Genomic DNA, 13,003 nt, shown 5'->3' on the forward strand with positions numbered 1-13,003 from the left:
GAGGAAAAGATTAGCACTTTCAGTCACCCACTCTGGAAACAGTTTTTCAGAATAAAAAGGGCTGCCAGGCTTGTGTTTAGTGTATTTATTTGACCCTGAGTACAATTGCACTTGCTCCCTAGTAACTCTGCTCAGGATGGCACATTTACACTGCAGTCCTATGGATGTCTACACGTAGATAAGTCTCACTATGTTTCATGCGGCTTACTCCAATAAAAGTGCATGTAGGATTGCAGCCTTAGAGTGCCTTTGAACCTCCTGGATTCCATTTGTGTGCAGGACAGAAAGTGGAAGAGACTTAAGTTTAAATTGATTGTGTATTGTAACTAATATAGTCTTCATATTGCATAGGAAATTTAAAGCTGATTTAAGCATCACTTGTGAAAATGGCCTAAGTGGTCATGTATTGCAAACAGTCTCCTGGGGGAGGGGAAGAAAAGAGAAAGCAATTCTACTAATGAGCAAGGAGATGAATTAAAGATATTATTCAAAATCAATAGTGTATGTAGATGCTCGTTCCAATCCAAATTGTGCATACAAGACTCAGCTGGCTAGCTCAGGATAGCTTGCCAATCTAGTACTTTTTGATTCCCCCCCCCCAAAATAGGCTCAATCCTGTTAAAATAGGCAGCAAATAAGTTGAGCTTAATGGGGGGGGGAGTGGCAAACAATGCAAGTAAAGTAATTAAGGTTGCATAGAAAACATGAATGGGTTAGAAAACTTTTCTGGAAGTGATTAGTGTTGAGCTTTGTGAGACACTGAAGGACATGAATAAATAAATAAAATGATTTACGACACTGGTATCATATTGGAATAAAATGCTAGCAGGGAAGGGGTTACAAAGAAAGATCAGCTTTCCACAATTATGTAACCCGGATGATGGATATTTTTTTTCCTAGTGACATGAAAGTGGAGACTTGGATTTAGTGCTGAATCCCTTTCTGAACTGGTAGTGGTTTTGGAGCCAGAACTGGCTGGCTTTCCTTTGCTTCTGAAGTGATGCACGTAGACTTGTGGGAAAAGTTAAGTGTTCAGATCAGCAGCAGCGTCATGATGAGGGCGGGTGAAGAGATGTAGCTCCTGCTCCTGTCTCTTCTTTCGCCAGTGGTAATATCCTTAATGGAAGATCATCCCAATCAATACCTCCAGGCAGCTGTTAACTGACTGGGGTAATGGAATCAAAATGAGTTAGTGCGGATGGGGCTTTCTTGCTGCTTTGGTATTAAAGATGCCTCTGACCTATGATTGTCAGGGGGTTGCTAAGACCCACAGGAAAGAATCTCCTATCACATCAGCAAACTATGTCAGAGGAGAGGAACTTCTTCTGCTGGTCTGGGTGCTGAATGGGGCTGCTGCTGCTACTGCTTCTCTGGCCAGCAAGCTGGACAGTTGGAAGCTGGGTGCGGTGCCCTGATTGCTGTGTGCCTGAACCAAATCCTATCTCCTGGAGGGACCCAAGAAGGAGAAAGAGGAGTGGGAACAAAACAGCATTATCACCTGTGATCGACGGCAAGGCAATGTCATCACTGGTGAAGGAGGACCTCAACAAGAAGCTGTTCAAAACCCTTGGGCAAAGCTTGCATGAGTTCATTGAAGTTGAATGTACAGGCCAGGATCGCTTCTACCTCTGTGCCTCAGGTAAGTGGGGCAGGGGCTAAAGGGAGACTAATTATGTCCAGGCACCAGGTATTCATTCTGGTATAGTATAGTGACTAAGAGTGTGACTTGGAAGCCTGGAATTCCTGATTCAAAACTCATCTTAGCCATAAAACTAACTAATTGACCTAAACAAGCTACTGTTTTCTCAGCCCCAGTCCATTTATCTGCAATAGGGACATAATACTACTGACCGACTGACATTAAGGGTTGTTATTTCAGTAATTTGTTACAATGTTTTGAACATTGTAAAATGCAATACTAATGTCAATGTCATTGTTATTATTGTTAGGCAGGGGATCTACAGTTGGGCTGTGATTGTATGCAGTTTCCATAAATGGCATAGCATTTATTTTCAAGTGAGACAGCAATCCTAAGCACATCTCCTTGGAAGTGCGATTTACTGAAATCAATGGTACCTTCTTGAAAGTAAATGTGACTGGGATCAGGTTTTACCCAGTTGACTGGGAATAAGGCCCATGGAACTCAATAGGACTTATGTTTGTGTAGACATTTGTAGGATTGCATTGTTAATGTGTTTAGGAATAAGAGGCTAGTCCTCCCAAGATGTTTGATTTTCAAAAACTAGCAATCTAGTTTTGCAGCACAATCCTATACATAGTTACTCAAAAGGAAATCCCAGGGCATTCAATAGGGCTTACTCCCTAGTATGTGTTTGTGTTTGCAGTTTGAGTAGTAATCCCTACTAAATTTATTTTCAAATCAATGTGCTCAGTATTGACTTACCTGTATTGTTAGTTGCTCCTCTTTCCTAGTTGACCCAATTTACATGACATGTTTATGGTTTCCCTAGATCTTCCAATAATTGGGAGCTGTATTTACCTGTATGGAGCTAGATGATATATTATTCTAGAGAGAGACAACAGAAAGATATATGGCTTTGTTTTAACAGTCTAGATATCTTGTGTTTGTTGCTATGTCTAATGTACAGACAGAGCATTTTCCAGAAATAGTTTGGAGATTTTGTTTGCATTGTGTAGGCTTTCCAAATGCAAGATATACAGATAATGCAGGTGAAGATGGATAGGTTTCCCCCTGAAATAGTGATGCAGCAATATTGTTTTGTAATCAACAGAACTGTGTAGAAGGGAATGGTGGAGAAAATTTGTGCAACATTTGGCTCTAGAGTTTTAGAAAAGATAAAGCAGGGACACCCTCAAAGGCCACATTTGATTCAAAGTGCAGAATCAGTCTGAATGATGAATGGATGGAAGCAATTTTTAAAGACTGAGGAAATGAAGAGCAGAATAACTCTGGGACAACACTTCCATTGTTATCTGTAGTTAAAGACTTTACATGAAATTGTTGGTAGTCTCAAGGAAGTCCATTCCCCAAAAAAACTCCTTTTATTCTTACTAGCCTCATTCAAGCAGCTCTTTTGCAGTCTTTTCAGTGGCCATCTGCAAAATCAGAGAAAACTCCCTCAAGATAGAATCATAGAATAGTAGAGTTGGAAGGGGCTTATAAGGCTATCAAGTCCATCCCCCTGCTCAATGCAGTTAACATCCTTTGGTATCTGTCTATATATTTCACACTTTCATCCAGTCATTTCTTGCTGCACTGCTTGGCAAAATGACTGAAAGCCAAGCTAAGGTTGGGAAAGTTACTAGATTATTTCAGAAATATTTCTGTCACTGAATCCACTTTGATAACCACACCTCTCACTTTAGTATCCACATTCCTCAGTTTGGTTTACTCAGGCTTTGCCCTGACACTATCAAAAGGAAACTCAATTCCAATAAATTTGCTTGACAAATTGTGTAGTCCAAAGAAGAAATATGTAAACTTCTCTTCCAAAAAATATTTCAAAAGGAAGATTATATTTATATTTAGAAATTGCAAGTTTCCAAAAGGGATTTGTGATTGTGTTTCTGAAACATTAATCAATCAAGCCAAAAAGTAAATCTCTTTTGAATGTGAGAGAGTTCCAAATACACTGTGATGTCACATAGGGATCTGCTGTTCAAAGTGGGGTGGGGGGAGTCAAATATTCCACTGGGCATGCCCAAACCTTTTCATGTGCCTAAAGTAGCTCTTTGGGTTTTGGCCAATGTATTTAGAACCATGATATAAAATGGCAGTTGTAACTATACTTACTTGAAAATAAATTCCACTGGGATGAATAGGGCTTTCCAAGTACATATGCTGATTACTGTCTATTGATATCCAAAAGGGAAAATATAATACCGTCAAAATCAAATTGTTGAATATGACATAATATTGAACTTTTTCAGGCAACCATTCCCCCCCAAAATACTCCTTTTATTCTTACTAGCCTCCTTCAAGCATCTCTTTTGCAGTCTTTTCAGTGGCCACCTGCAAAATCAGAGAAAACTTCCTCAAGATAGAATAATAGAATAGCAGATTTGGAAGGGGCTTATAAGGCCATCAAGTCCAACCCCCTGCTGTGGAATTGTGGAAGGAGGGAGTCAGTGCTCTATCCCTGCTATGAGTTCTGCAGGTTCATCTGATTGTTGTACAAAGCCTATGTGGGTAGAGCTTATATGCATAAAGTTTTTCCATGCAATAGGGAACTTTTAAAATGCATGGAGAGATTACACACAGAGAGGCTATGCATGTTCAAGTGGTACACATTTATCAGATGAATGTGCAGAGATCAGGATTAGGTACAGCAGTCATGTTCTCAACTCTCCTCCATGCATTCATGGCCATCTGAAGCATCTCTAGTGTTTGTCCAAAACTGATTTTCGATACTGGTGTTATATAACAATGATAAATACATATTTCATGATGCTGAAGGGCATTTAGTGTTAAAGGGCATTTCTAAATGAGGCTTTTATCCCACAGCTTTACTGGGGCTTCTACTTCTGGATTCTTTGCAGGATTGAGATCTGCTTCTTTACACATGCCTTTTTCCAGGGGTGGGGGAGTTCTCTCTGCCCTTCTCTGCATTTCATTATACAACCACTAGATGACACTGCAGTATAGTAGAATTGCACTTTTCCATGCAGCTTCTATGGCAGGAAGAAAGAAAATATCAGCGTTTCCTTGTTATGAAAAAAAGTAGCATTAATGGTTGCAAAGAACAGGAGATGCCCTGGAGGATGAAGATGTCATCTAAAGGACTCACAAACTACCATGAGTAAGCAATCACGAGCACACAATAAAAGCCTTGTGTAGAAATGCCCAGAAGAACTTTTTTCATTTAAGGTTCAAAATGCACCGTTCAGATTGAAGAAATTTGAAATTAATATTCCTTTGGATAGGTTTAATTAAGAAAAAGAAATCTTTGGATTTCATTATGATGATGATACAGACTGTGTATCATCATCATCATCATAGACCTATATCTAGGGATGGCAGAATTTTGTGAAATCCATCCCACATGTGTTTCATAGATCATGTAGTGTTGTTCGTTCCAGGATCCATTCACAGACAGACCTGATTTTTTTCCCCTGTTATGCAAAAAAATACGCAAATAATTCCATAAAAAAGTTTGCAGCAATTTACATAAGTTATGTTAGTACATAACATTTAGCGTATTGTCGCCCCATTCCATTTAACTTTTTCCTGCACATATTTTCCAGCATGGCATATGTCTCAGCAGAATTTTTCATATTTTCTGTGAATGAATTTGCATAAACTTTGGGAAAGTAAAAAAAAATCCAGAAAGTGTGTGTGTGTGTGTGTGTGTGTGTGTGTGTTTGTGTGTGTATGTGTGTGTATGTATGTATATATATATATATATATATATATATATATATATATATATATATCAATCCTGGGGAGACCAGTCCACAGCGGAATCCGCAGATCAGATTCTTAGAAATCCAAACTCATTTTTGTTCATCTCAAATTTCTCCTCTATCCCTACTTATACCTCTTTCATGCTAGATACATTTATCTGTAGGCATCCTGAGTATTTTAGGGAAAGCTTTCCCCATGTGTATGAGGATTCACCAATGAATCCCTTCTATGGTTACCATCAATAGCAGATGAGAGGCTGAGTTCAGCAAGAAGCAGGTCTGTGGTAGCCCCAATTCTTTGGAAGTCTCTCCCATTGGAGGTGCGTGAGCCACAGCCTTTCCTCTGCAATCTCGAAGCCAGTTAAAATGCTTTTGTTTCTAACCAGTACTTTGGGTGAGCTTTTTAGAGCAGGGAAAATGTGGCTTTTAATTGTGAAAGTGAAAGGAAATGTGACTGTGATGTTCAGCTGCCTTATATGCCATTATATTTGTGAAGTTGTTGTTTATATTATGCAGGTTTGAATATATGTCTTTAAAAGAGTTTAAAATACGTACAGTTCCAGGACATAAGTAGGTCTAAATGTACTTACAGTCTGGCTGACAGGAGCAGACAGAAGTGTATGATTATGTGAAGAGTAGTAGATGAATATATGTGTGTTAGATTATATGGTGTGAAGGGATTGATAGGCAGATACTGGATAAGAAAGATTTATGTGGAATATTGTGTTGGGGATATAGATATTTATGATAAGGAACAGTAGAATTCCACAATGAAACCTTTTAAGAGAGAATTTACAGAAACCAATATGCATTGAACCTTGTAACCATATGCACTGTAACCGAGGAAACCATCAAGCTTGTTTACATGCAATTACTTCTATTAATAAATTCCAATTAATTTGAACAACTGGTTCAAATCTATCAGTAACAACAGGCACCACTCTCCTGGGATGGACACAGGACACCTTCCATAAGCTGCAATCAGCACCCTGGATAGCTCCACAGAAACAAAGCATACTCATGGGCTTGCAATATACAATATTGCTAATATTGTGTTGGTTCAAATCAATATGGCAGATTAACCTGGCATTCCATGGGCTAAGAAAAGATTATTAGTTTAGAAGATAAACAATTAATTAACAATAACACACCACTTCCCTGACAATATGCACACACAATCACTGTACAAATAAATATAGTAAATATACAGAAGCATAAGAAAATTCAGTGGAGCTGAAACTATGTTTCCTTTACTGTTTTAAACTGCACTGAAATTAATATAGAATGCCATAATTTAAATATGAGATCCCCCCCCGTAAATCATTCTCTTGTATTCCTTAAACAGCATGCAATCTCTGAAAGGTCTTTACATGATTTGATAAGGAAGTGAAAAAGACAATTGAATGAGCAGATTTCTTCATATTGTTGTCTTTGATTATATTTGCTTTGTGAATGGATTTATAAAGAAGAATTTCACAGAACTGGTGCAGAGCACAGTGGGGACGGCTTCTAACCTACTCCACAACCCATGGCTTGTCCCTGTGCCTGTTTGCATTCTCTTTCCCTCCTTATTGTTTACTACAACTTTATTAGATTGTAAGCCTATGCGGCAGGGTCTTGCTATTTACTGTGTGGTCTGTGCAGCACCATGTACATCGATGGTGCTATATATATAAATAATAATAACAATAATAATAGTAGGGGTTGTGGGATGGATTCAAAGTCAGATTTGGTCAATGCAGCATGGCTACGTAAGCAAATGGCACATGCACAGGGGAAACAAGCTTCAGTGTGTAGTTTCCCCCACTGCTTGTATGAACAACCCCAAACAGTATTCTGCTAAAGCTTAACAAATTTCAGGCCCAGTTCACATGATTGCAGTTGGCGAAATAAGCCCTGGTGATTTATTTTTCTACTGCGCATACTGGTCACATGCCAGGGGGATTAGCATAATTCCATTGGGAGTGTGGCTTGTCTTGTCATGTGAACTTAGGATGGCTTGTTGCCATGGTTAACAAGCCACCTCAGAACCCTACAACAGCCCAAGGGTTCTTGGTGGCTTGTTAACCATGGCAACAAGCCACCCTGGCTGGGTTCTCACAACAAGCTGTACTGCCAAGGGTAATTATGCTAATCTCCCCAGTATGTGACCAGCATGTGCAAGGTTAATCATCCAGTGAAATATCACTGTTGGGCCTAATTCTTAATTGCCATCACAAAACAGGATTTTTTTTCCAGATGTGTATGAAAATATAGTATGTGTATACATTTTTGTCTTGCAGTGACAAAAGGTGAAGAAGTACAAATATCTATGGTGAAACACTTTAGAATAGGCCTTGATGAGAACTACGAAATATCTGAAAAATGGTTTCTTGATGATTTGGAGATGATTGATGGAAAAGAGGCTGATGCTGTAAGTACTGCATTTTATTGTAAGGCTTGCTTTTCCTGCAGTCTATGACGTAATAGCTGGAGTGCAGGACTAATGTAAGAAGGTATTATGTTCAAATGGGATTATGGAATTTCAGGTTTGATATTTCACAGCACCTCCATACCATGTTTGCCCAACAATACAAAGTAAGTATGGAGCACAGAGGATGAGTGCCTGCCAATACCCCTATGCAGTTTATTTGAACTTCATAATGTTTATACCAGCCTTGTCTTCAAGCAGTGGCGGTTGCCAAAGGCTACATGGAATCACTTGCAGGCGGATGGTGGAATTCCATGCAGGCAAGTGAGCAGGCTGGTGGAGGAGGGATGCTCCATTCTTCCTATCTGCCCAGCAAAGAAACCCAAGTGGGCTACCAGAAGGAGAAAGCCCTCTCCTCTGTGCTCAGCATAGAAAAACAGCAAGTTGCTGCAAAAGGAATCAAGGTCTTTGTCTCTCGTTGCCAACCCCCAGCAGATACTGAACATTTCTGCAGACCAGTAACTTTTGTGGGCTCATTTACAAGGGTAGTTTCTAAACACACACACATACATAATACTATTAAATATCAATTTAAAATGCACAAATAAACAATATATGAATTAATATATAAGTCAACAAAGTTAAATGGAAGACATGTAATTCAGGCAAGGCTGGTGGCTCAGATTTCGATGGGGCAGAGATTCCATCCTGGGTTTTAGTTACAACCAGCCAGAAGGCCAAAGGATCTATCCAAGGTGCTGAACCCTATCCCCAAAACGAGTCCAGCACATTGGATAGCTCATTTAGACTTCTGGCTGGTTGTAACTAAAACCCAGAATCCAATCTCTGCCCTACCGAAATCAGAGCCACCTCCTGATGTAGCTTCTGAGAAACCAGGTTGCTCTGTGGGTGAAGAACTCACTGTTACAGCTATTAAGAATATTGTGTTGTGTTCATCCTTAGATTTCTGGAATTTAAGGGTGCTTTCATACGGAGGTGGGGGTTGTTGTTTGTTTGTTTTTTGAGTTTCAGGTATGCTGAATCAGTTAGATGGGGATTGCGATAATCTCAGTGTGATCCCACTAGCAGGAAAACACTAACAGAAGCAGCAAAAGTGACATATTCCAAACTGTGTTTTCCCCAACATGCTACAAATTGACACCTCTTATATGTGCTACATTTCCCCTCACTCTCCATGTAATTCAGTTTTAGCACATTTTGAATAGCCAATTCGGCATGTGATGATATACTATTATAAATATAATTATTCTAACCTTGTGATCAAAATTGATAAGACTGTAAAACAGGATTCAGACAACTGCTCTGTAACATACCCAATTGTACCATGATTAGAATTCATTATATAAGAACCAATTCTGAATTTGTGTGAACTGGCCTTAACTATTGTACATAGAGTTGTTCTTGCATACCTGCTTTGACTGTATCCTGAGTTTTTGCAAGAGTGAATTGTCTTATAATTTTAACATAAATCCTGCATTATTTTGAGTTTAATTGTGGTCAGGTGATTCCCAAACAAAGACTAGCTTCAGTTGGCATGAGGTAAAAGATTTTAGCATTTTTCAGAAAAATATGAAAACCTCAAGCATTTTGGCAAGAGAAGCTGCTCTCCCACAAAAAGACATGTTACCTATGTCTTTCACCCTTCCCTGATTAATGGCAGTACATATTTTAGGAGCAAATTATAACTATTCAAATCATTTTATTTCAGCAAAAATTCTGCTACCCATAGAAAGTGCATTCCATCCTCTTCTTAAAGAACTGACTCCATTTGTAAAAATTATTACCTCTCAGCATTTTGAAAATATTTCCAAAAACTATTTTGGTTTAATACATAGTTTATTAAGCCAAAGCTCCAATGCGTTTGAGTGCAGTACACTAAAGGCTTCAGAGACTATGATACAAGCATTAATTATTCTTTCTTTCTTTCTTTCTTAGGATAATCCATGGTTTGATATGCATTTCAAGAAAGTCTACAGTTGGGAAGCTTACAGCTGTGCATCTAAATATGCCTTCGCACGAACACTAAATAAGTTGAATGAGATGTACCTCCAGAAGGACTTGAAGATTGTGAACTTTGATTTCACTTACATCAATGAAGAGGCACTCTGGTCATCCAGCAATGGGGACTGTGTTGTACTTATGAGGATATGCTTCTATGCATCCAACCTTTTGTGTCTGTCTCTGTGCCCTCTGCCAGGCTGACTGTTATTATTTTCTCCAGATTTCGATAAAATTTAGAATTAACAATTTTAAAAAAGATAGATATTAAGTACTGTCAAGGTTTCTATTTTTCATAACAGTTACAATTTTTAACTCAATCATTCTCTCAAAAATATAGTCTTGACCATATTTATCTGTTTAAATATTGATTTATTAACTATTCATTCAGCATCATGAAATGCATATTTAGGCTGCAATCCTTTCAGTTGCCTAGGAGTAAGCCCCATTATACTAAATGGGGCTTATTTCTGAGTAGACATGTAAAGGATTGCACTTTAAGCCTACATCTACATGAAAATGTAGGTTAGTTTCAGACCAACCTAACTGTCCTGGCTTATTTGAAATAATCCTTGGAATTGTAATTTGGCATGGGGTGGTGATTTGGGAGGAAGAAGCTCCTCCCCTTTGCTACTGTGGAGCTTCTACCTCCAAAACCAGTGGAGTAGGGACAGCAAACCCAACATTAGTTATTGTTCCATATTTTTATTATGTCATTTATATGATTATTTTCCTTTTCTGCCACCTCTGGGGTTCCTAATACCCTAAAGCAGGGATTCTCAAACTTTCAACCCCCAAAACCTGCATGAGAAAACAGAAAATGACTGACACCCACCTGTCACAAAATAGTGACAGATGGAGGTGAAGTTTGGCATAATCAGCTGGCAATTGCAGATATTATTTTATATTGCTATCTAATCCCTCTTTGAAAATGGATTAATTCTTTGCCACAATTCTTTCCTCGTAACAGGGAGTTCCATAATTAAGCTTTCCTTGAGTTAAGTACAGACATTGGCTCTGGATGTATCATTACTCAGCCTCCCCTTTCCAGGAAGAATTTGCTGATCTTGAGGCTTCAAGTTTGGGTTTCCAATATGATGTTCATGGGCACCAATGTGACCATGGACACCTCTCTTGGCACTCACCAGCTTCCCTGCCTCTCCTGATTTTAATTTTATTTATTAAGATTATATTAATTATTTTTAACTGGGAGATTGATATGCTGAAAAGCAAAGTACTGCCCTTTATTTGGGCACAAAATCTTTATTTTGGGTACAAAATCAAAAGAGTAGTTTTTGTATTTTGGAGCTCAGACAACACCTCTTGTCTCATACTTAGGTCCTTCAGCTAGTTACTTTTCTATTAGTCTCACCAGTTTGCCTTCTGGGAAAACAGTGTTTTGTGATGGGCTAGGCCCCCTTCATGGCGGTTATTATATGATGCTGCCCATGTCACTCTCAGAATTCAAAACGCACCCTACCAACCCCCAAATCTCTGCTCTTAAGTAGAGAAAACTGATTATTTTGTTTTGTTTTTCTCCTTCCCCCACATGCCTCTCAAAGTCTTCTTATTCATTTCCTCCTATAACAGCATCCTTCTTTTATCTTGTTCCTCTTTATTCCCAGTAATAGTTGTTGTTGTTAAAAGGATTAGCTTTATTCTCTAACCAACCACATGCAAAGAGGCACTGGGCATTCTGCAGCACTGAGGCCCACATGGCATATGGCTGAGACCCACTAGTGGGTTCCAATGCACAGTCTGAGAAACAGTGGCCTAGAGTGCAATGCATATGCACACTCCTAGTCTGGGGACTGATTATTGCAGGCTTGAACAACCTGTGACCTACCGAGCTGAATATAACCCACCATCTGCAGATAATGGCTCAGCAAAGATAAACCTGCTTTTGTTGGCTGTCCAGGACCACAAACAATGGGTTTGTCTTCCATCTGGCAGTCCCAAAGCATGGCTGGTTAACTGTGTTCATCATTGCAGATCACAGGCTGTGCATGCTTGGACTATAACAAACAAACAAACAAATTATGAAGACTGAACAGTGTGTGCAGATAATGGTTCCATTCAGTTAGGACTACAAGTAGTCATGAGGTGGGCTGACCAGTCTTGAGGTGTTTCTACATTAAACAAAAAAACAAAACAAAACCTGCTACCTCACCAGGGCTTTCTTCTTTCAGTTTCTTTGCAGGTTTAGAAGGGGCTTCTTTGCACAGCAGACATATGGTTTGAATTGAGGGAGGGCATCTCTGAATCAACAGAGGACGTTGATTCTGAGCTTGGTGGGGTAGGGGATCAGATCTATCTCTGTTCATTGCAGGAATGCATTTTACCATCTTCTCTGTCCAATTGGCCTGCAATTGAGAAATGTGCTCAAACATTTACATGGCAGATAAGTGGTTTGAATCGAGAAAAGTCCCTGGGCAAGTTCGTAGTACTGCCCCGGCATTACTCACTGCCGATATGGCACCATTAACTTGTATTACTAGCTTAACTCTGACTTTTTGAAAGGAAGATAAAGGAGGAAATGTGCAGGAGATGTCCTGGAGGTTGACAACATCGTGTAAAGGACCTGCAAATGTCTGTGGATGATCAATCACAAGCATGCAATAAATCACTCACATAGCGACACCCTTGAACTCAAAACTTCTTATAAAATTACATTACCCTAATTATGAGCTGTACAATGATTTGGTGAACAATGTACTATGCATTCAACACAGCTAAACTGAAGATTTTTTTGTCAGTATTATGTATTGATCTGATTCAAAATTAAGACATTTCCCCACAACTCTTGAAGCATATTTGAGCCTTTACATGCTGTTCATGTGCTTGTGTGAATATTTATGTATATTCAAGTGAATGTCCATTTCCAGCATCTTTTCACATGGACCCTAGCTATAATATATTTGCTGGTCTTTACGATATCACAGGACTATTTGTTTTTCCTGAAAACAGAGTCCGGGATGTATAGATGTTGTCAAGACTGGATAGGAAGCAGAGAACGATTTTTAAAAGAAATGTACGGCTAAATTGCCATCTGAAAAATACAAAGAACTTATCTAAGACTCACAACCTGAGGCAGTCCCTCATAACTATCAATGTCATATTTAGGAGGCATGAGGAAATACTGATTGCTGCAAGTTAATAGACTTTTAGAGTGCAATCATTTGCATGTCT

The 13,003-nt window shown here is 39.0% G+C and overlaps 1 protein-coding gene across 1 annotated transcript; it reads left to right on the top strand.

The window, feature by feature from the left end:
• The first annotated feature begins 1,518 nt into the window (after positions 1-1,518).
• On the top strand, positions 1,519-10,055 carry EXOC1L (exocyst complex component 1 like). The gene is made up of 3 exons (XM_063136123.1): positions 1,519-1,639; positions 7,668-7,798; positions 9,752-10,055. Exons 1-3 carry the CDS (start codon positions 1,519-1,521, stop codon positions 10,016-10,018), a joined length of 519 nt encoding a protein of 172 aa, XP_062992193.1. The 3' UTR covers positions 10,019-10,055.
• The last annotated feature ends 2,948 nt before the right edge of the window (positions 10,056-13,003 follow it).

Source organism: Elgaria multicarinata, chromosome 10, assembly GCF_023053635.1.
Source record: "Elgaria multicarinata webbii isolate HBS135686 ecotype San Diego chromosome 10, rElgMul1.1.pri, whole genome shotgun sequence".
NCBI classification, from domain to species: domain Eukaryota; kingdom Metazoa; phylum Chordata; class Lepidosauria; order Squamata; family Anguidae; genus Elgaria; species Elgaria multicarinata.